The 20,022-nt window shown below is 44.6% G+C and overlaps 1 protein-coding gene across 4 annotated transcripts; it reads right to left on the bottom strand.

Moving 5' to 3' along the window:
- Window positions 1–3,009: 3,009 nt before the first annotated feature.
- map3k7 (mitogen-activated protein kinase kinase kinase 7) lies at window positions 3,010–19,804 on the bottom strand. 4 transcript variants are annotated; one of them, XM_034527283.1, is made up of 18 exons: window positions 19,549–19,792; window positions 18,828–18,947; window positions 18,585–18,695; window positions 18,324–18,389; window positions 18,121–18,166; window positions 16,110–16,248; window positions 15,223–15,347; window positions 14,194–14,322; window positions 13,694–13,824; window positions 12,459–12,540; window positions 11,470–11,594; window positions 11,205–11,352; window positions 10,559–10,639; window positions 8,533–8,600; window positions 5,870–5,966; window positions 5,532–5,593; window positions 5,107–5,222; window positions 3,010–4,442 (listed from the first exon to the last, which is right to left on the bottom strand). In XM_034527283.1, the coding sequence occupies exons 2-18, from the start codon at window positions 18,918–18,920 to the stop codon at window positions 4,262–4,264; spliced, it is 1,800 nt and encodes a 599-aa protein (XP_034383174.1). In that variant the 5' UTR covers window positions 18,921–18,947; window positions 19,549–19,792; the 3' UTR covers window positions 3,010–4,261. The 4 variants fall into 4 exon arrangements, with proteins under 4 accessions (XP_034383174.1, XP_034383176.1, XP_034383175.1 ...); XM_034527285.1 differs by having other exon boundaries at window positions 3,040–4,442; window positions 19,520–19,792; XM_034527284.1 differs by having other exon boundaries at window positions 3,040–4,442; window positions 19,458–19,792.
- Between the last annotated feature and the right edge of the window lie 218 nt (window positions 19,805–20,022).

Raw genomic sequence — 20,022 nt, forward strand, 5'->3', positions numbered from 1 at the left:
AGAAAAGAAAGAGGAAACAAACGGAGCGTCCTTCGTCAGCAGAATGCCCAGATGATTTCCAACCAGAAGCCGCGAGCCCTTCAGGCTGCGGAGACGAGACCAACGGGGTCACGTTCAAGGCCTCGGCTACCAAAAGGCCAGACGCGGCTTCTGTAACGGATCCGAATCGGCTCCATTCAAACGGAGCGGCTGTTCACACACTCGGGGAAGTAGGTCGGGGCATGACATCATGAGGATTCACTTTGATCCCGGGAATTGATATGCTGAAAGGTGTATGGTTCTTTGTCTGTTGGGAACAATAGCTCCACGGCTCCTCTTTAACTGGCAAAGACTGGATGTTGAGCACCACCTGCTGGCCGCACGGAGACACTGCGGCAGGTTACAGGCAGGGTCGGCCTCCAGAGGCACGGTTCTGTGTTCTAGTTAGCCCTGTTCAATAATCTCAAATGATCTGACGGATCATATCAAAAGAAGCAAAAACAACTTTTTAGACTTGCCCCCCATCACCTTTGTTTTGTTGTCGTCGCTGATATTTTCAATTCAATTCAGTTTATTTTATATAGCCCAATATTACAAATTACAAATTTGCCTCAGAGGGCTTTACAATCTGTACACATACGACATCCCTGTCCCAGGACCTCACATCGAATCAGGAAAAACTCCCCAAAAATAACCTTTCACAGGGAAAAAAGGGAAGAAACCTTCAGGAGAGCAACAGAGGAGGATCCCTCTCCCCGGATGGACAGAAGCAATAGATGTCATGTGTACAGAATGAACAGCATTTACAAAGTTACATAAACACATTACATGAATATGACAATGTATGAATGGAACTCCAATCCATGAAACAGAAGGAGGTAGAGAGGAGGGGGCGGGGCGCATCAGCAGGGCCAACGCGGGAGGCCGGCTCACCAGGCATCAGACACCTCCAGGTCCAATGGACCCTATAAGATGTGAAGTCACAACGACTCCGGGGAGGAAGCAGAGTTAGTAAGGTGCAATGGAGAGATGTAAATTCATCCATAAGGAGAGAGAGAAGAGGAGATAGGTGCTCAGTGTATCCTAAAACATCACCCAACAGCCTATAAGCAGCATATCAAGGGGCTCGACCAGGGCAAACCTGATTCAGCCCTAACTATAAGCACTATCAAACAGGAAAGTCTTAAGTCTATTCTTGAATGAGGTGACTGTGTCTGCCTCCCGGACTGAAAGTGGAAGCTGGTTCCATAAAAGAGGAGCTTGATAACTGAAGGCTCTGGCTCCCATCCTACTTTTTAGGACTCTAGGAACCACAAGTAGCCCCGCATTTAGTGAGCGCAGCTCTCTAGTGGGGAAATATGGTACTACAAGCTCCTTAAGATATGATGGTGCATCACCAATCAAGGCTTTGTAGGTGAGGAGAAGAATTTTAAATGTGATTCTTGATTTTACAGGGAGCCAGTGCAGAGCAGCTAATACAGGAGTAATGTGATCTCTTTTCTTAGTTTTTGTGAGTACACGAGCTGCAGCATTCTGGATCAACTGGAGGGACTTAAGAGACTTTTCTGCATCTTTTTGAGACAAGATGTGCCTGATTTTTGAAATGTTACGTAGATGAAAAAATGCAATCCTTGAGATTTGCTTAACGATATGGATTGGCAGTCGACGATAAGCCATCTCGGGCTGATTATGGTTAAAATAATCAGCTCGCCATTGTTTTAATGGTGTATTATTATTGTTATAAGCTGCAAGATACACATTTCATGATATAACGTTATAATTTATTACTTTTCTACTGAGCATATCATAAAGTAACTGAATGACACAGATATACAATATTCTCAGCAGCAAAGGCTTAATTTAAGTTCAACCACGCACCTGGTCCCCTTAATAATTACTATGTATCACACAACTGAATATGTGCTAGTCGTGACCTTTCAAAATGTCAATGACTCGGCCCTCTGACACTCGTCCACCGTCTCCTGTGCCGCCTGGTGGGGGAAAGTGGGCTCGTCATATTCAACCTTTTAATGAGATGCTCCAAAACAAAAGGGGGGAACCAAAAAGCATGTGTGTGAATTATTGGGCTGGGGGTCTGATTTCTGCTTCTTTGCAAATACAAGAATCCATCATGGTTGTCCGTAAAGATCTCCATACAGCCAAACGTTTCACTGGTCCAAAGAACTCCTCCGTCCAGCTACACCTGAGGGAAATTTCGGTAATGGAATTTGGGCTTTTCTGTCTAAAAAAAAGTTTGGGGGAAAATACATTGAAAACAATATTACAAAGTAAGCTGTCCTTTTTATGGTAAAAAATGACTCATATCATCAAATCATTTAATGTCAGAAATATTTGATTGACAAGTTGTATTCAGTGGTAGTTTGAGACACGATGACATCATCGCACATTTTCTATTTGATGCGGATATGAAGCTTAGTACGCTTATGAAGTCTGTAAAATGGCTGGCAAGATTACGATTTGAGCTTTTAAATAATTTTGTTTTGTTAACTGGGCAGATTTAGTTGTGATGTAAACTGTGATCAGATAACAGTGGTGACACTTCTGCATGTAATAGTGATGGCAGCCTTTAGTTAGCTTAGCCGTAGCAACATGGATTCAGCCGGCGCCACGGCCCCCCGACTCCCCGATGGATCAGCAAACTCCCATGAGCTCATATTAGATAGAAATCCCACTGGCTTTTTGTCGATGGAACCAGTGCCACACTAACTTCCAGGGTGGGGGCAGCCCTCCACCGACAAGCCCACGGGGCTTTGGCTAGAAAGAATTGGTGGAGTGTGAATATGTTCTCCTTGTAATCAAAGTGACGGGGGACGGAGGGGGGCTGGCCAATGAAGACCCCACCCTGCTGGAGGCCAAAGGCCGTATCGGTGGGACGGACATCTTTCACATTGCACCTTCGAGCAGCTGAAACAATCAAACCATCACACGTAAGAACGACTTCAATAAATCACGAAGGCGAGACAGAAAATCTGTTGGATGAAGCAGAAAAAAGGAAACGAGACACAAGAATACTGTCAATTCATCCGCCACACAAACAGAAACGGTGCATTCAGTTTATTTCATAATGCCTTGCTCACTGTCGTATACTGTAGCTCGGCTCCCACTGACTCCGTGACCAGTGTGCTGTGCGCGTGGTAAATTAAACCTCACGAGGGAGATCCGGTGAAGTCACTCCTGTACAGGAACTTTAAAAAGTAAGACTCGTCAAGTCTTGCCCTTTTAAAATCAGAATTGCTTAAATGAGAGATAACATTTGTACATGACCAGACAAAACAAAAGTGATTGTGCAAAAGTACTTGAGGGTTATGAAACAAAACTAAATCACATTCCTTTTTTTTCTTTTAGAGTACATTTTGGATGTAAAGCTGCTGGGAGACATTTACATGATCAGCGTATTGAGATCCTTCTCGCTCACCTCCGGGGAGAATTCCATTCACTTATCATTACATTAAAAATAGATTTTTTGTTTCATCCCCAATAAATGTCACATAAAACAAGCACTTAAAATGCAGGCAACTTCTAAGGCAACATGTGAACTAAAAACAAACTCGATACTGTATAGGGAGGTATAGGCCCCTCTATTTTTGTCCGCAAGGGCATTCCCAGACCAGATAAAACAGAAATGACACAAGAGCTATCGTACAAAGTGAACTACCGAATAGAAAAGACAAAAGAAAAAGAAAAGAAACATCGACACGCAAAAAAAAACAATACGGAAGTCCAAATAAAAAGGGGAAGGAGTCCGCAGCTCCCCGTGTGTGTCGGGAAGCTTGGTGTGTGTTTAGTTTGAAGAGCATGAGGAGCAGATTAACGCTGCATCCAGGTTTCAAACCCCCCCCCCCCCCAAATCCCCTTCCCTCAAGCTATTCCCTTGTCTGCAGCGTCCGACACGGGCTCATGCTCACAATTATAGAAAAGGGGAGACGTAAATCAATACGTTGATTTAAGGGCGTGTGTGTGTGTGTGTGTTTGCATAACAGGGATTCCACGCACACGCGCTGTAGAGCAGGTTCTGAACGTCCTCATCGATCTCGAAAGATTCTTGCATATGATTGACTTTGTTTGCTTGTTTTTTTTCAGAAAAAGAAAAAGAAAACCTTTTCACATTCTGAAAGGAGGGTGTGGCCCGGCAGCCTAGAGGGCCCTGAGAGCAAGCATGTAGAAACACACGACCCCGCACTCGTCGGCCCGCCGTAAAGAACTAAAGGGGGAGGGGGGGTGGGGGCGGATTGGTAGCAGTTCAGCAGATGTCTCCGTCTCATCACGACGTGCCCTGTCTCTTCTGTTGCTGGACCCGGATCAGGTCTAACTGCTTTTTGCACTTCTGGTAGTACGTGGACAGACTCTTGTTCTCCTCCAGCAGCTTTTTGTGCTCCTGCACCAGACGGGACGTGTTCTGCTGGTCCTTCTCGTCTTGGTCCAGTTCGGCGATGAGCTCCTTCCTGCACAGACGGGGACGTGAAGCGGTTTTATCTTTTGAGCAACGGCTATTTCTGGCTTTTGCAAAGCTTGAATGACAGACGTTCGGATCAATTTAAACTAACATGTTGAATTTATTTAATGCACCGAGTTAATTAATTTAATTACGGCTCCACTCCGCTGCCACACAAGTCTCTATCTTTAACGGGAACTTTGCCATCTGCAGTGTAGAGCCCAACATTAAATTCCACACACTGATTCTTAGACTTGTCGATGTCGTGATTTCCCGATTTGCACGGCGTTGCTCCATTTTCAGAATTAAAAGTTAGCTACAGCTGAGCCCTGTATTCAACCATTAAGTTAAAATAGGATTATATAGAAATTACATATTGGCAACATGATTATTAGGAAAGTTAAAAAGGCTAAAAACAGGTACAACAACTCCATTCTCAGAGGGATGATATGACTTTAAAAAAAAAAAATGCAGTGGAAGATAAGGGAGAACATTTAAAGAAGATGTCGCTTCACATTAAAAGTCTTCATCCTGTGAAGTGACCTTGGTATGGCCTTGTTTATTCCAATGGCCTCGTGGCAACAACACATGCATAGAAAGAAAGTACACCTCAACGCCGACCAAAGCACTCTGAGCGGAGTGTAAATTGGGCGCTCGGGGCCGAGTACACGTACTTTCTCTGGATCAGCAGGGCGATCTCCGTCTGCACCTTCAGGTATTCTTGGGCCATCTTGCAGTGCTGCTCAAACACGGCCATGGACTCTTTGGAGTTGGGACAGGGAGCGAGAGGCTGGAAACAGACGCACACGTGTTGCTGTTAATCGACGTCGGCCCCCGTGACGGCAGAATGTATTTATACCGGCTGCACGTCGCGTCGGAGCAGTTAATAATACGCCAAACATCTCACTGGTGCTGCCAACGTGTATTCATGTGCACATTCCGCTTTTTAGATAGCATCATGTTTTCAGGGCTAATCCCTTCATAATGAAGTAATTTACAATGCCCTTCAATTCATCTCTGGGAGGAACGAGCGGCGCTGCGACAGCTGGAATCCCATCCGCTGCCTGACAACATTTAAAGGAAACGAGCGTCGGCGTACCTGCAGCTGGTGATCCAGGGTGAGATAAGCCATGGGAATGGAGTTGTCCGAGCCGTTAGTGTCTGAGGAAGGAGAGGAAAGAGAACGTTGGTTTTCTCTGGGATTGTGTTGGCTGTCCACCATCCTTAGAAATAACCTCCTGATGGCCTTCACGCAGTGATCCAACACCACAGTGTCTCCAGTGAAGCCCGACACGTGTGGCCACAATGACACCGATGCCGTTACAGCCAACACGTCAAGGAAATTCGACAAACGCATGCTAGTTAGGGGGAGTGACAGTTATTTCTTTTGCAATGGTGACGTTCCACAATTCCCTCTGCGATTGTGTTTTGCGGTACCTGTGGGGTCGTCGGGGGAGAAGTAACCTCTGCTGCTCGTCTTATCGGGCATCATCCTCAGGCTCGGACTGGAGGACCGGCTGCTGCTCCTGCTCCCCTGCAAGAGGACACAATAATATTAATAATAATAATAACTTTCATAGTCTTTTATAGCACCTTTAAAAACAGGGTTTACAAAGTGCTCTACATACTGTAGAAGAAGCAAGGCAAAACATAACGTCAATACAAGTAAACATTTCAGAAATACAGGAGGCAAAGGAGACCATGATGCCATAAAGGCAATGAACACAATAGAGGAATAGAAAAATACAAAACAAAGCAGAACAGACAAACTAAAATAGGGGAAACAAAGAACTGCATAAAAGGACGACATCACTTAAAAGCAGTTCTATAAAAATGGGTTTTAAGAAGTGATTTAAAAGAAGTTACTGATTCTGCGAGTCTTATCCCCTCAGGTAGGTCGTTCCAAAGTCGAGGGGCTCTAATGGCCTTTGATTTAAGCCTTGACTTTGGAACGGCCAGAAGGGCCTTGAAGGGCCCCACCGTGGCTCATATGGGGCTAACATTTCAATGATGTAGCTTGGAGCCAGACCCAGGCGTGCTTTAAATGTGATCAGCAAAATCTTAAAATCAATTCTAAAACTAACAGGGAGCCAGTGGAGAGAGGCCAGGACTGGAGTCATGTGACAGTGGAGTAAACAAGACACCGTCTTCTCACCTGGTCACTCGCAGCTCCGGAGTGGCAAAAATGGCATCTGGTCCACCCCAAAAATTATAATAAAATAATAATAATAACGCACAGTTGGAGGCACTGGCCAAATATAGCTTACTGAATAAACCTCTATTTATGCCAGTGAGATTTCTTTATTCCGTCTACATGCAATTAGTTGGTCGTTGGAGACTGACAGACACATATGCCGAATTCAATGGCAGCGAAAACATTTGTGAATTATGACTCGGCGTCTCTCTGGATCCAAATGTTTGAATTAAATCAAAATGGCAACAAAGCCAATTCCCGATCAATGGCCTCGTCACAGCGCTGAGACTCCATCACGGAGCGATTGATCTCCTTTAGCGACAGTATTGGCGTTCACAGTCTTCCCGGTGAACTCCAAATGAACCTTTGACTGCACGGAGCGTTACAAATAGAAACAAAGGTTTGGGGGAAGAGAGGATTACTCAAAGCACGGGAGCGTGTCTGAGGAGAGGAGCACGCAGCCGCTGTAGTGACGTATCGAGACGCGTTCGATGACCTTTGTTCCCTCTCTTGACAAAGAATGCATCAAATGCTCCGGAAAGACGGCTTCAGTCACATTTCCACACGGCTTCTCGAGAGGAATGACGAGAGAGTGGCAAACAAATGAAAAACAACAACCTTTGGTCGGGTTGTGGTGGAGTTCAACTTTTCATTTTGCATATCGTCGGGATACGCTTTTCATCTGTGCATCATCGGTCTTACATTTAAAAGACAAAGGTGTTTATTAGCTTCCGTGTTAAATAATATTTAACAATAATGTAAGTGCTTTTTTAAACCGATTTGTTCTTTTATTAAAAGGAAATAAGCTCTTTGGTGAGGCTGACCCAAATGCTTCCATGCTTCGACCATTGCCATGGTATTCAAAGTCCAAAATAAATATTTGAATTTGTCAGGCTATTTTATTATTATTTTTTTTTTTAAATATAGACTATGCATTATCCTGTGAAATAAGGGATAATAATTTTACATTATTCATGCTGCATCATCTTGAAATAGCATGAGTTCATCTGGGATAGCTCGGTGTGTAGCAGCGGCGCTGTCCCGGGTGCTGAAACGCAGTATCAATAAAGTTTGTCACGTTGGCATCAGCTCCAGTTTGCGTATTCATTTGGTGCATTCATTGTTTATAGGCCTATGCATATGACTGAATCTGCTTTTATGTGTTGTGTTAATAATCACAATCAAATGCCCGTTTTGTGGCAGTTCTCGTTTCAATGAAAAGGAAAACCCGTGAAGTGAAGAGACAATGACAGCAAAGTAAAGCACAATAGAAGTTAATAATGACCGCCAGTTTGAGGAAAGTATGACAGCTTGTGCTGCCCCCCCCCCTAAATCTGTTTTAATTCACAGACTTACTGGGGCTCAAGCCCGTTGGCACGACGACATACAGTAAGAGGGCCCAGGAGGCTACCCTATAATACACAGGCAGGAAAGAAATCCTGCTCGACTTTGTGTGCTTTTGTTTGACTCTTACACAACCTGCCACGGGAGACCCCCCCCCCCCCCCCCTCGTGGTTTCTCTTGGAGTGGAGAATGACATGTGACAGACGCTCGTAAAGAGAAGGAGCTTCTCCTCTGACATTCTCCCTCTCTTTTCCTCTGTGTGTGTGCGTGTGTGTGTGTGTGTGTGCGTGTGTCAGCGCACATTATTATTAACACTGGACAGATGTACCGTTTGTATAATAAGGCTATACTCAACTGTATTTCCCACAGTAACTGTTTCCATGTACTATGAAACGAGCGACAGAGGGCCACCGCGCCTACTTCATTTCAGAGAGCAATTTAAATTAGATTTGAATTTGTAACATGACACCAGCTACACAGACCAATTTCCACCCCCTAGCCCAACTGTATCCCTCGGCCATCCCTCCTCCCCCCCAAGCCCCCCCCCCCCCCCGTGTCTTACCTGGCTGGACTCTGTGCAGATGCCAGGCAGGTCCTGCACGGACCGACGTCTCTGAGGGTCGCATGTGGCTGTGGACAGAGGAGACGGAGTGAGACCTGGTACAGACAGCGAGGCCGTGTTGGCTTGAGGGTGACCCAGGGGACAGCTGCACCGGTTTAACCCCTCTGTGTCCCGGCCTGTCTGCATGCACTGTGGCATGGCCAGGACGGGACGGAAAAGCAGACACACATCACCGTGGACCAGAGCTAACCACAACCACAGTCTACAGCACATATGATATGGCATTCACCGTGTTCATCGGTGTATTGGGTTTGCACGTTGTTGTTCAAACTTTACACGTCTAGTTGATTCCTCTAAGCTCACACGGGACTGGGTTCATCTGCTCAACACTAAAGGACACACACACATTAACATAAAGAACTTGGAGGACACAAACTGTGGAACTCTTTCCATTTATTTAATTTGTTCTCATGAAACTGAACCGAATTGGAACATTTTGTGAAGTGTTAATGAAGTTGTCCTGCTGTAAAAACACAAGGAATTTGGCCCAATTCTGCGAGTTCAGTCACCCGCGTCTGGAAAACTCAACCTGGTCCACATGTTGCGTTTCATTTGGAAATACGCCACAAAACTGAGTCATTTCTTTGTAGCTTTACAGCCATTCCAGTTAATTACACACGTGTTACAGTTTTTGAAAGGGGAGAACTTTTATTTGATTGTATATTTGAGGAAATGCAAATATAGCTAAAACTAATTCAAAAAGAAACACCATATATCGGATTCTTTCGTAATAACGATGGTGCATTATTGACATATTGATGTCCGTTTAGTTTTTTTCTTATGGTCAATATACCAATGTTTGAGCGCTGTGATTTAGCAGATGAGCCACCGCTAAATGTTTATATCTTTCAAATTAAAGAACAACAAAATGCTATTTTCTGGGTTTCTATTGTTTTCCCTGCTACCGAATGGTGCATTTTGTATACCGCTACATTCCTACTCAATGGCTACCGAGCACTTATGACCTGATGTCCAGGCGTCCACGGGCAATACGCAATGACGTGCATCAGCTGACTCCCCCAGTTACCGGATTAAATGAGCCACCTCCATTGTGTACAGAAGCCTTTTCTGAAACCCAGAGCTGTCCCCATTCTTGTAATAATAGCTCTGATCCTCAATGTGAAAGAAATTAATCAAAAATACTTTTTTTCCCCCTAAAGTTAATTGATGTTAAAGAGAGCACGGTGGGGGAGGAACACCCCCACCCCCCCCACCCCAAAAAAAAGAAACAGCCAAGTCCTCAATGCATGAAAGGCAAGAACAAGCTCAAATGCAGAGAACCGGTGAACCGGTGCACCGATTTCTTCCGAAGCCAGCGAGGCGACGGAGAGCACGGGGACATGAGTCAGACGGCTAGTCTCATCTGCGTCAGTGGAACGGATGCCTCGTACTGATTGGATTCCCAAAGTCAGCCCAAAATGAGTTGTTTTTGACACAGTTGTGAAAGACACTAAATTAGTTAGAACTCAATTTTGGTGCGTTAAAAATAACAAAATATAAGCAACACCAGATGAGAATATTAACTCATGTCCCGCTTCCGCCAACTAAAAATCAAAGAAGACATAGAGACAAAAGGCAACTCCGATGTGTGTTACTCCAGGACCGGCTCGACTGACCCTTCCCGCTCGAGAGCAGACCGGCCAATCAAAGTGTAGCATCCACCACAGAGCGATGTGGTAGGTCACTTTCATACCGTGATCTGTAGTCTTTATCTTTTTTCCCGGTTTTCTCTGCTGGATCAGTTTGACATCCTGATCCTTCAAATGTCCTCAGCGAAGGGTCAATAACATCGTTTTCTTGAAAATAGAGACCGCCTTAAGACATGCAACCGATTTAATATGAATGAACATGGTATCACATGGAGTGACACACAGGAGAGAGCCACGTCAGAGCACAGCAACCCACACCAGCCAAGCCAAGCCAACTCCACCCGGTCACCAGGAAGGCCTAGTGGTCCCAGAGATACCTGTGACGACGATCTTGGGGACATCCAGAATGGTGCCGTACGACGCTGTTTTACGGTGGCCTCGTTTAAACTGGGGACGTGCTGCGAAAACACACACATACACACATACAGCTGCGAACACGACAAGCATGCAGACTAAGACAGACTGGGGGTGGGGCCCACAGCAGGACTGTGTGGAATTGTGGGCCGCGCACATGCAGAGCATACGGTGTACGTGCAAGGGCAGCATGCACGTACGATGCAGACGCTGCTTCTCTCATCAGCGGGCATTCGGCTCTATCGCTGTTTGGATTAGAAGTTCAACTCCATTCCTTAATGTTGCGTCAAAGAGTGAAAACAAAAAGAGCAACGACAGAAGCCCCGACATACTCAAATCAAATCTGTTGTCTTTACAGGAGGGTCTTAGCGTTCAGGGGGGATGTGGGCGTGTTTGTATGAGAAATCAATCTTCCCCTCTAATGTGATGAAAGGACATGAAAAATAAACTGACACGAGTGTCACGGGAGGAGTTTCCTGTGGACTTGGAGAGGCCTCATTTCCAACAACTGTTTAATAGAACATTCTGGATCTCATAACAACATGCCACATTTGCCTGGATGAGCTCCTCTTCCTGCTCTCATGTGCCATGTGTAATATCTGGCGTTACCTGCGGGCGTGAATGGCATCTTGGGCTCCAGCTCCGACAAGTCGGCACTCATTCTTTTGCTCTCCGACGACGCCAGGCACTGCGATCGTGCGGGCAGACTCTCGACGCTACCCCCCCTGGACAGAGTCAGAGTCCTCAATGGGTCTGCCTGAGAGAACGGAAAAGACACGCTTTCACTCCAAACGCCAGCTTTGACAATATCTATATATTATAATATATATATATATATAATCTACGACTAACATTAACAAAGAGTTGGTTTTACCTTGGGCTTGAAGTAGGGAGCGAACTGAGGCGGGATCTTGATTGTGTCGTTGCTCCCTTGAGAGTCACTGTGCTCCATGTTTGCGTCACTTTTGCTGCTTGTGCTCGTGTAGTCCACATACGAACCTGATGTTCCCCCCAAGACACAGGACGGGAGAGAGCTTTTTAGAGGTTTCTTAATATCTCAACCGTGGTGACAAAAACGTGCAAATACGCAAAATGATTCAAAAACACAAAAAGACGAGTCAAATGGAGAAATCCGCAATGGATAAAAGAGTTCACACAGCTGCAGAGGACAGTGAGTGCAAGTGTCTATTTGCATGTTAGCAGAGCCGCTGTAGACACAGCAGTTCTGTGCATGCGTCTCTGCTACGTCAGTGTTTACAAGCACACAACTGCGGCACACCCCCGCCCCCAATATGAAGGGATGCTGTTATGCCGATTTATTTAACTCTGGATTTGTTACCACCAAGTTTTAAACAAAGGAAACCAGGGAGATTGATCTTAGTCTCCAGTTCAGTGTTTAGAGACTGACTTGCGACACTAGGTCCAGGAAGGTGCCAGTCCTGTGTTTACTGAACAGACCTTTGTTAGCGGTAGGCGGTGGCAGTAAACTAAGTTAATGGTTTGTAATTCAGGACACATCGGATGTAAACACGTCACTCACAATACAGCAAAAAAGGCCACACTGCCTATAAGCGGTCCCATCTCATTTTGAACTCCTTCAACTGAGTGTGTGCACACAAATGTAAACCACATAAATGATCAAATTCTCGAGTGCAAAGAAATAAATATAGAGAGATTTTTCCAAGTAATAATAATGCTATCCAAACAGAGGATGAGCACACAAACACAAATAAGTGAAACATCCTACATTCTTCTGTGTTGATGATCATTAATTACACTTTGAAATTGGATCATGGAAACCCACACATTAAATGCTAGGTACTGCTTTAACGTCAACTTCCTGTACTGGTGGGACTCCTGTACCTGTGCTAGTTGCAGAGTTGCTCTGTCCATCATCTGAATACTGGTATGGATATTGCAGGGGTTCATCATATCCTGGGAAGTACTGCCAAAAGAAGAAAAGAAGAGCAATCAAGACTTCATTTCTTAAATATTTGCTTCTTGACTGCATTAAAGAAAGTGACCAAAACCACACCTTTCTACTCAGACTCATTGTGTATGAAAAGGTGAGGTTGATTCCAATATTAAAAATATATATATTCAGGAAGACTACAAATGAGCAACGCACAATGTTGGTTTACGCTGGTTTCAAAGTAAATATTCCTGCCGAGCTGCTTTCTATCATGAGTTATACATGAAGCTAATCAAAGTAAATAATTCAAATATTTAGCAATTCCACTTTTCAATTTGTTAAAGGACACTAATTTGACAGTTTATTAGGTACACCGAGCAAAAACTACTGCGATCTAATGAAACGGTCCTGAAATAAATCCTCCGTTCATGAAGGTTCTAGTTGGCTTAAACTAAGAGTGTTGATATAACTCTGTGGTTCTCAAACTGTGGGGGGGGGCCTCTAGTGGGGCTAAGTGGTACTACAGGTGGGACGCAGGGGGAAATGTAGAAAGACCTTTATTGAGAACTTCACATATTACAAAAGGACACAGACATAAAACTAAGTCATTAATGAATACATGGCGAAATGCCTGAACTTTTGTAGGATGTAGTTTGTGGTGCTGTTAAAGTCTATGGAGTAAATGGACCTGTACTTGTAGGATGCTTTTCTAGTCTTCCACTCAAAGCGCTTTCACACTACTTGTCATCATTCACACACTGATAGGCGGTTCCACCTGACCATCAGTGACTAACATTCACACATCGTTGGAAGAGCGATGGGAGCAATTTTGGGGTTAAGTGTCTCAGGACACATCGACATGGAGCCTGGGATCGAACCGCTGATCCTCTGATTGAAGGACCACGCTGCTCACCACTGAGCCACAGTCACCCCGTAGTGCTGCAGGGGTCATAGAACCTAGAGATGAAATTATTACTTTGTCCACTCTATTTATATCAATTAGTGTCGGCCAAATAACAGAAACGCCTCTCTATGTAAGGCATACAGTGTATACTGTATATAGCATTAACACTTTTCCTTATATATTACACTCTGCCATTAACATTTTTGGTCAGGTTTATAGATTCACTCCACTCCAGTCCAGTCTAGTCTAATGAAAGCCTGTGAGAAAGGGGAAACAGATTACCTTCATTAGATGAGTCATGATCTTTACAATCTCCTCTGTGGAAGGTCGCTGAGACGGGTCTTTAGACCAGCAGCGAGTCATCAGACTCTCAATGGGCTTGGGCAAGTTTTTGATTAAAGGAGGTCTTGTGCCTGAATGTGGAAGAACAAACTAAATTACACAACAGTCAAACAAATAAATTAAATTTGGCATCACACCAGACAAGCAAAGTATAAATATTACATATTTATGCTAAATCCCCCGTCTCTCGCTGCTCGAACCATAATGACTCATGCAGGTAGATTCCGCGAGGAAAATATTAAACTTGTGTCCAGGTGTTATTAGTGTCACATTAGTATTCTCCCCCCCCCCCCACCATCTCTGCAGTAGCGCAGGTGAACATGCCTTTCAGCCGGGAGGCCACGTCTGAAGACTCACAGCGGCCGACAGATGGACATGGCCCTGTGCATCCTGCAGCTCCCCCAACACACACACACACACACACACACACACACACTCACCGTTGTGCACAGCCCACATAATGCGAAAGGCTGGTCCTCCGATCTCATCAAAGGGCTTCCTTCGAGTGATCACCTCCCAGAGAATGATCCCCCAGCTGAACACGTCGCACTTCTCGCTGTAATTGCTTCCTGCAAGTACAGAAGAACGCACAGTAACACTTAGGTCCTTTACAAACGGGGAGAGGAATCTGCGTTTGACACCGCTGACTGACTTGATGAAGGCAATTCTCTGTGGCACGTTTGAGATAAGAGCTGGATGCGCCTGAGAAAGCAGAGCAGCTTTTATCTCATCTCGGCTTACGGGGAGGGGGAGATGGAAAATAAGGGAGCAAGTTTGCTTAATTACTGGGCCTATTATTGCGGAATTGAAGTGCACATCGAACACCTATTCTAAAGTTGCTGCGTGGCTAAAGCAGATGCAAAGTAGTTGTAAAGAGTTCAAAGAGAGGGCAGAAGTGAGTTGTTTAATCGCACCGAGTCTTGTAAGTTGCCTCCAAAAACAAGATAATGACTTGAGCTTAATTCATCTTTCCACCTGAGTCTCCCCCTCCCCCCCCCCTCCCCTCGCCAAGAACACATCCCATCATGTAGAAATACATTAGGCTCCCGGCTGAACAAGAACACACATTTTTACACTGTGGTCTCCCGAGGGAAATAAAGCCACCGACATCACTCCATTCATCTTCTCACTGTGCTCGGAGCCCGACCATCGATAACGCAGCAGAGTCAGGCTGCTGCTGATGAATAAAGGAATAAATGGCGCTGCCATTCAGGTGACAGGTGACCAAACACCGGCGGGTGCAAGAAGAAGCACATTCAAATAAGTGAGCTGATTGGAATTCACGAGACGTTATCTGTATCGATTGCTCCTGTCGATACGATTCTTTAGGGATTCCGGATCAATCGTTGGGTGGAGAAATAATACATAGAGGAAAGGCCCTTAACTTTTTTTCACCACCTTCACCAAAAATATTTCAAGTGTCCCAATGTCCATTTATTTTGTAATTGTCATTTATAGTGGATACTTGCCTTCAAATACCTCTGGGGCCATCCATGCTGCACTTCCTTTGTTGTTGGTCATGTGGGTCTGAATGTCGCACGCTGTTCCAAAGTCACATATCTTCAGCACAGTGCCGCCTGCCACGAGAAGAAGACTGGAACAAAGAAAGCAAGACAGGAACTCTATTAGATGCTGACAATGCTTTGAACTTAAAGTAATCAATACATTTCTTTTCTTGTTTTTAAGTTTACTTTTGGAGTGCTGTAACCAACTACAGGTCCAGCGTACACACAGGGGTTTCCAAACTTTTTGACTTCTGACCCCCTCTTTCTTTCCCAGATTGTTTCATTTAGAAGCTGCTTTTTCTGAGCTGAAATACTCTCTGTGTGTATATGTATGTATCCGTACATTTTGCAAAAAATAAATCATTTGCACGAACCAGATCCTGAGAACCAACAGTCATGTGACAAACATTCAGTCAAAGTGCAGACATTTTTTTCCTTCTTATATTTTGGCATCATAACTGTGTTATACTGCCCAAATGTCTCCCTACTTCAAGACGAGACTGAGGTGCAGGACTTAAAATAGGGTTCGAAGGGTTCAAAATAAACACGGAAACTCTCTTTTTAAGATGAACTTTAGGGAAGTTCAAACCCTGCCTACTATGACACCTCTGCCCACCTGCCACGTCTGTAAAGACTCAATAACCCTGCATGTAAAGACAAATGGCGTGCAATACAGTGAACAAAAAAAACCATCTATACTTCTGCCACACAGTATCAGATCATATTCAAAGTGCAATATTTGTTGAACAACATGAACTAAATCAAACACATTTAAAAAGGGGGAAACCACCGGACACTTTGCTGGCACAGTGAAACAGGAGATAAGAGAGTGAGGTGAGGAAGGAGCATACTTGGGTGGCTTGAGGTCCCTGTGAATGAGAGCCTTTGGTTTCATGCCATGGAGATAGGCCACGCCCTGGGAACACTGAAAACACCAGCTCATGGCATGGGAAGCAGTGTAATAGGGGAGGGGTTCAGCACCATGCAGCACTGTGGACAAGAGAGCACAGTCACAACCACGGCCACCACAGACAACAAACCTACAAAAGGAACCACGCAGGAAGTAGTGCTTCACGACACCGCCGTACACACAAACCACGTTGCCGCCAAGACGTTCCTGCTTATTTTAGTCTAGGGACTACTTTTTCAAGGAACTTAAAGGTCCCTTTGCTGTCGGCGTTTCCGTAGCGGTGTAAAGACCTGCGGCGATTAGGTCAATTCGTCTGCCATATGAAAAAAAAAAATATATAAAAATAAAAAAGCAACATGGAAATGGGACGAGGGCTGCAGGTCACAGGGGTAAACGCACTCTGCAGCTAAGTGTGTTTAAAAAATAAAAATAAACATTTACCCCCCCCACCCCCCAAAAAAAATGTGTTCACAGTGGTGTCTCCTTCTCTACCGCTCGCACAATCTCTTTTTTCTAAATGACCAATCAGCGAAAGCCATCCCTGCAAACCCCACCCCGAACGTTCCTGTACTTTCACAAAGTACTTAATTCGTAATGGAAACGTAATCCGTTCCTCAAAAGGTTCCATCAGTATTCACAACTCAACTTAATGACATCTAAGCTGTGGCGCCATAGCGCAGCTCCCAGGACTAACTCTGATGGAGACTCAGTAACTAGGGAGGAGAGGTACTTGTGAAGGAGTAAAGCGCAGCACCGAGTCACACACTGTGGGATTCATATCCTGGAGAAACAAAAACCTTCCAATCGGAACCTTTTGGGAATAAAAGCTGTTCCAACACCGATGTCTTGTGAAAGACGATAAAAGACCTATATTCACATGAAACACACACGTGTCCATCGATTACCTGCAATGATTCTTTTAAAGCTGAGAAGCCTCTAACATCATATATAAACCTCCAAATGTATTTAATTCAGGGTTTTTTTTGTGGTTATGGCCATCAATTCAATCACTTTGTCATCACTAAAGTACTTGCTGAGATCTGGGAACACGGCAGCAGCTACATCCAAGTCCATGTTTGGCAACAAACACGAGAAGTCGGATGGTCAGTCAGACAGGCTGCAAACAAACCAACAGGGTATCCAGATTGTTACGGTGCTAAACGACCCGATAATAATCCTTCACTGTACGGGAACTGTATGTACAGTAGGTCACAGTTAAAGCAGAAAGTGTGCCTGCTGGCGATGGTGGTTGTTTACAACAAACAGTTTGGGTTTTCATTGACCTTTTTGTCCTTCTTTTTAGAAAATAGTTGAACTAACCTGGGGGCTTGTTTAAAAACCTCTCGACCGTCAGACATCTGATATCATAGTTCTTGATCCCACGTTGCGTCTTTTTAAAGATGTTGCCACATTCTCAGATCTCAACAATAGACTGACTCTTATTATTACCAACAACAATGATGGTCAAAACTGTAAAAACAAGAATTATCCAACTGGAAACAGTGACACGCTAACTCAATTCTGTGAAATGTGAGTCATAAATTTGATTATTTTGTGACCAAGAGTGGTCAGCTTTAGTGCCTAAACATAACACAACAGGGACAAGGTCATCTGCACACAGGTTCAATGATGCAGAACTTTTGCAGAGACATATGTATCTTTAATAAGACATTCATGGCATTGCTGCATATTGCCATTTGTTCCATCTCACTATTTCCCAGGGTTCGTTCGGATAGTAAGCTGCAGGGACAAACATATGTCACTGTGCAAAGACAGTCTATCGAGGAATTGGGACAAATGACTGAACATGCAAACAGTGGGAGGGGTCAACTGAACAGGGCTGCTTCTCATGTCTGTGCAGGGCTGTGTTCGTTTTCACCACCAGCGAGGCGAAACAAGTGCGGACATCTGGAACACAGCGGCGTCGCTCAGCTGCGTGCACGCGGACTCACCATTGTACAGTGACCCGCCCTCGGCATATTCCATCACAAGGCAGACCTGGGAGGGAAGAGAGAAAGTCGTCAGAAACTCTGGCAGACGGATACAAACATACACGATCACAATGGGGACACACGCCATTACTGGTTGGTCAAACCGTCAACGTGGGTGCGTAGTTAAGAGAGCGCGACATGCGATACGATGTCGCCTAACTTACTGGATTATTGCAAGAGCCGTACAACTTCACAATGTTGGGGTGGTTCACGCGGGAGAGCTGCCGGAGCTGGGGACAAAGAGGGAACTGTCACATGCAATCCCCATCTGCATGCGTGCTATTTAATACTTGAAGTAGGCAAACATGTATCACCCAGGCTGTCATTGCACAAACTCTGTCCTACTTGAAACTTAAGTGAGTGAGTGAGTGTGTGTGTTTGTGTGTATGTGTCAACTAAATATGTAGAGACAATCACAACAATACCTCGACAATAAAGGCTTTCCTCTCCGATTCACTCTCAATGGTCTTGATTGCCACATCGTTGCCTTTCCATTTGGCTTTGCAAACAACTCCAAAAGCTCCTCTCCCCACCACCTGAAAAAACAATGGGGACAGTTCATCAGAAAGTTCACATTGCTCCACAGGAAACGTCAGCACCTTGTCTCCTTGTTGTGAAGAGCATTAACAGCTTCAAGTCTTTGTCGGTGTCACACCACAAACCCCTACCTCCTCGACTTCAATATCCTCATAGTTGATTTCTTCGAATGGATATCCAGGAGGTGTTTCAAGTATATCGGCGGACGGTAACGTCAGAGACATTCCTAGCTAACGTCAGCGAGCAGCTTACTGAAAAGAGAGCAAACAGCAGACGAGAGGAACACCAGCGTTACCGTCTGTTCACATTTGGTTCAATTGGGGCACAAACAAATAAAACAAAGTGTGCAAAGATTTGCTTCAAGGCATTTAAAGTTAGCTAACGCTAGCCATCAACACTGGCACAATTGTATGACTAGCGTTAACTAACTTATCGCCGGCTGAGTGACATAATAGATAACGTTGAGGTTGGCTAGCTATGGCCAGTTACACATGCTGTCAAAAAAGATGCAACGGCTTAATGTGAGCCTCCTGTCAGCTAAGTTAGTTATGATGGAGTCAGCCAACTGGCTAACCGCGTAGCTTAACTAGCACAGCTAACTGCAGCTAGCCCTGGCAAAACTGTCACTGTTATCTCAAGAGTGCTCATAGTTAGCTTTCGACACACGTAACATGTGGCATTATTGTAGACCAGAGCCGGCCATAATTCAACAGCACCACGCAACGCTCACGGGTAAAAAAATAATAATACGTAAGGCCTACAGTATATTGGCTAGCCAGTTTGCGTTAGCTGGCTAGCCTGGTTGCTAACGCTAGCTAGCTACCGGGACTTAGTTAGCTCCAACAATCCAACCCTTTCGCAGTTGTCTTGTCGCCAGCGCCGGTGGCTCTCTGGACATGGGGGACGTTTTCTGCTATTAATGGACAGAAAACCGAGGGACATCGTCCATTTTTAGAAATAGTCTTTCTCTATCCACTTGACAGCCAGACATAACTTTTTTTTTTTTTTCACAACTCGTCTAGCTTGGCTTGCTAGGAGTGTATTTTTATTCTTCGCAGGAGCAGCTCCATCAGGAAGTGTGTGCGCACTGCAATTGTGTCCCCTGCACGCTGAACAGCAGACCTCATTCCTTATTATTTATCAAAAAGGAAATGCTCTCTTTAATTATTTAGCAAATTTGAGCAAATATATATATATACTGCCTGATAGTTTAAGTTAAAAATGCATAATATTTTTATAGATGATCTTGTGTTTTGTATGAATGTAAATGTAATTGTAACAGTAAAATGTAGTATTGCCTGCTGAAATGTAACATGAGTGGAGTTG

The sequence above is a fragment of the Cyclopterus lumpus genome, chromosome 24 (genome assembly GCF_009769545.1).
Source record: "Cyclopterus lumpus isolate fCycLum1 chromosome 24, fCycLum1.pri, whole genome shotgun sequence".
Classification (NCBI taxonomy): domain Eukaryota; kingdom Metazoa; phylum Chordata; class Actinopteri; order Perciformes; family Cyclopteridae; genus Cyclopterus; species Cyclopterus lumpus.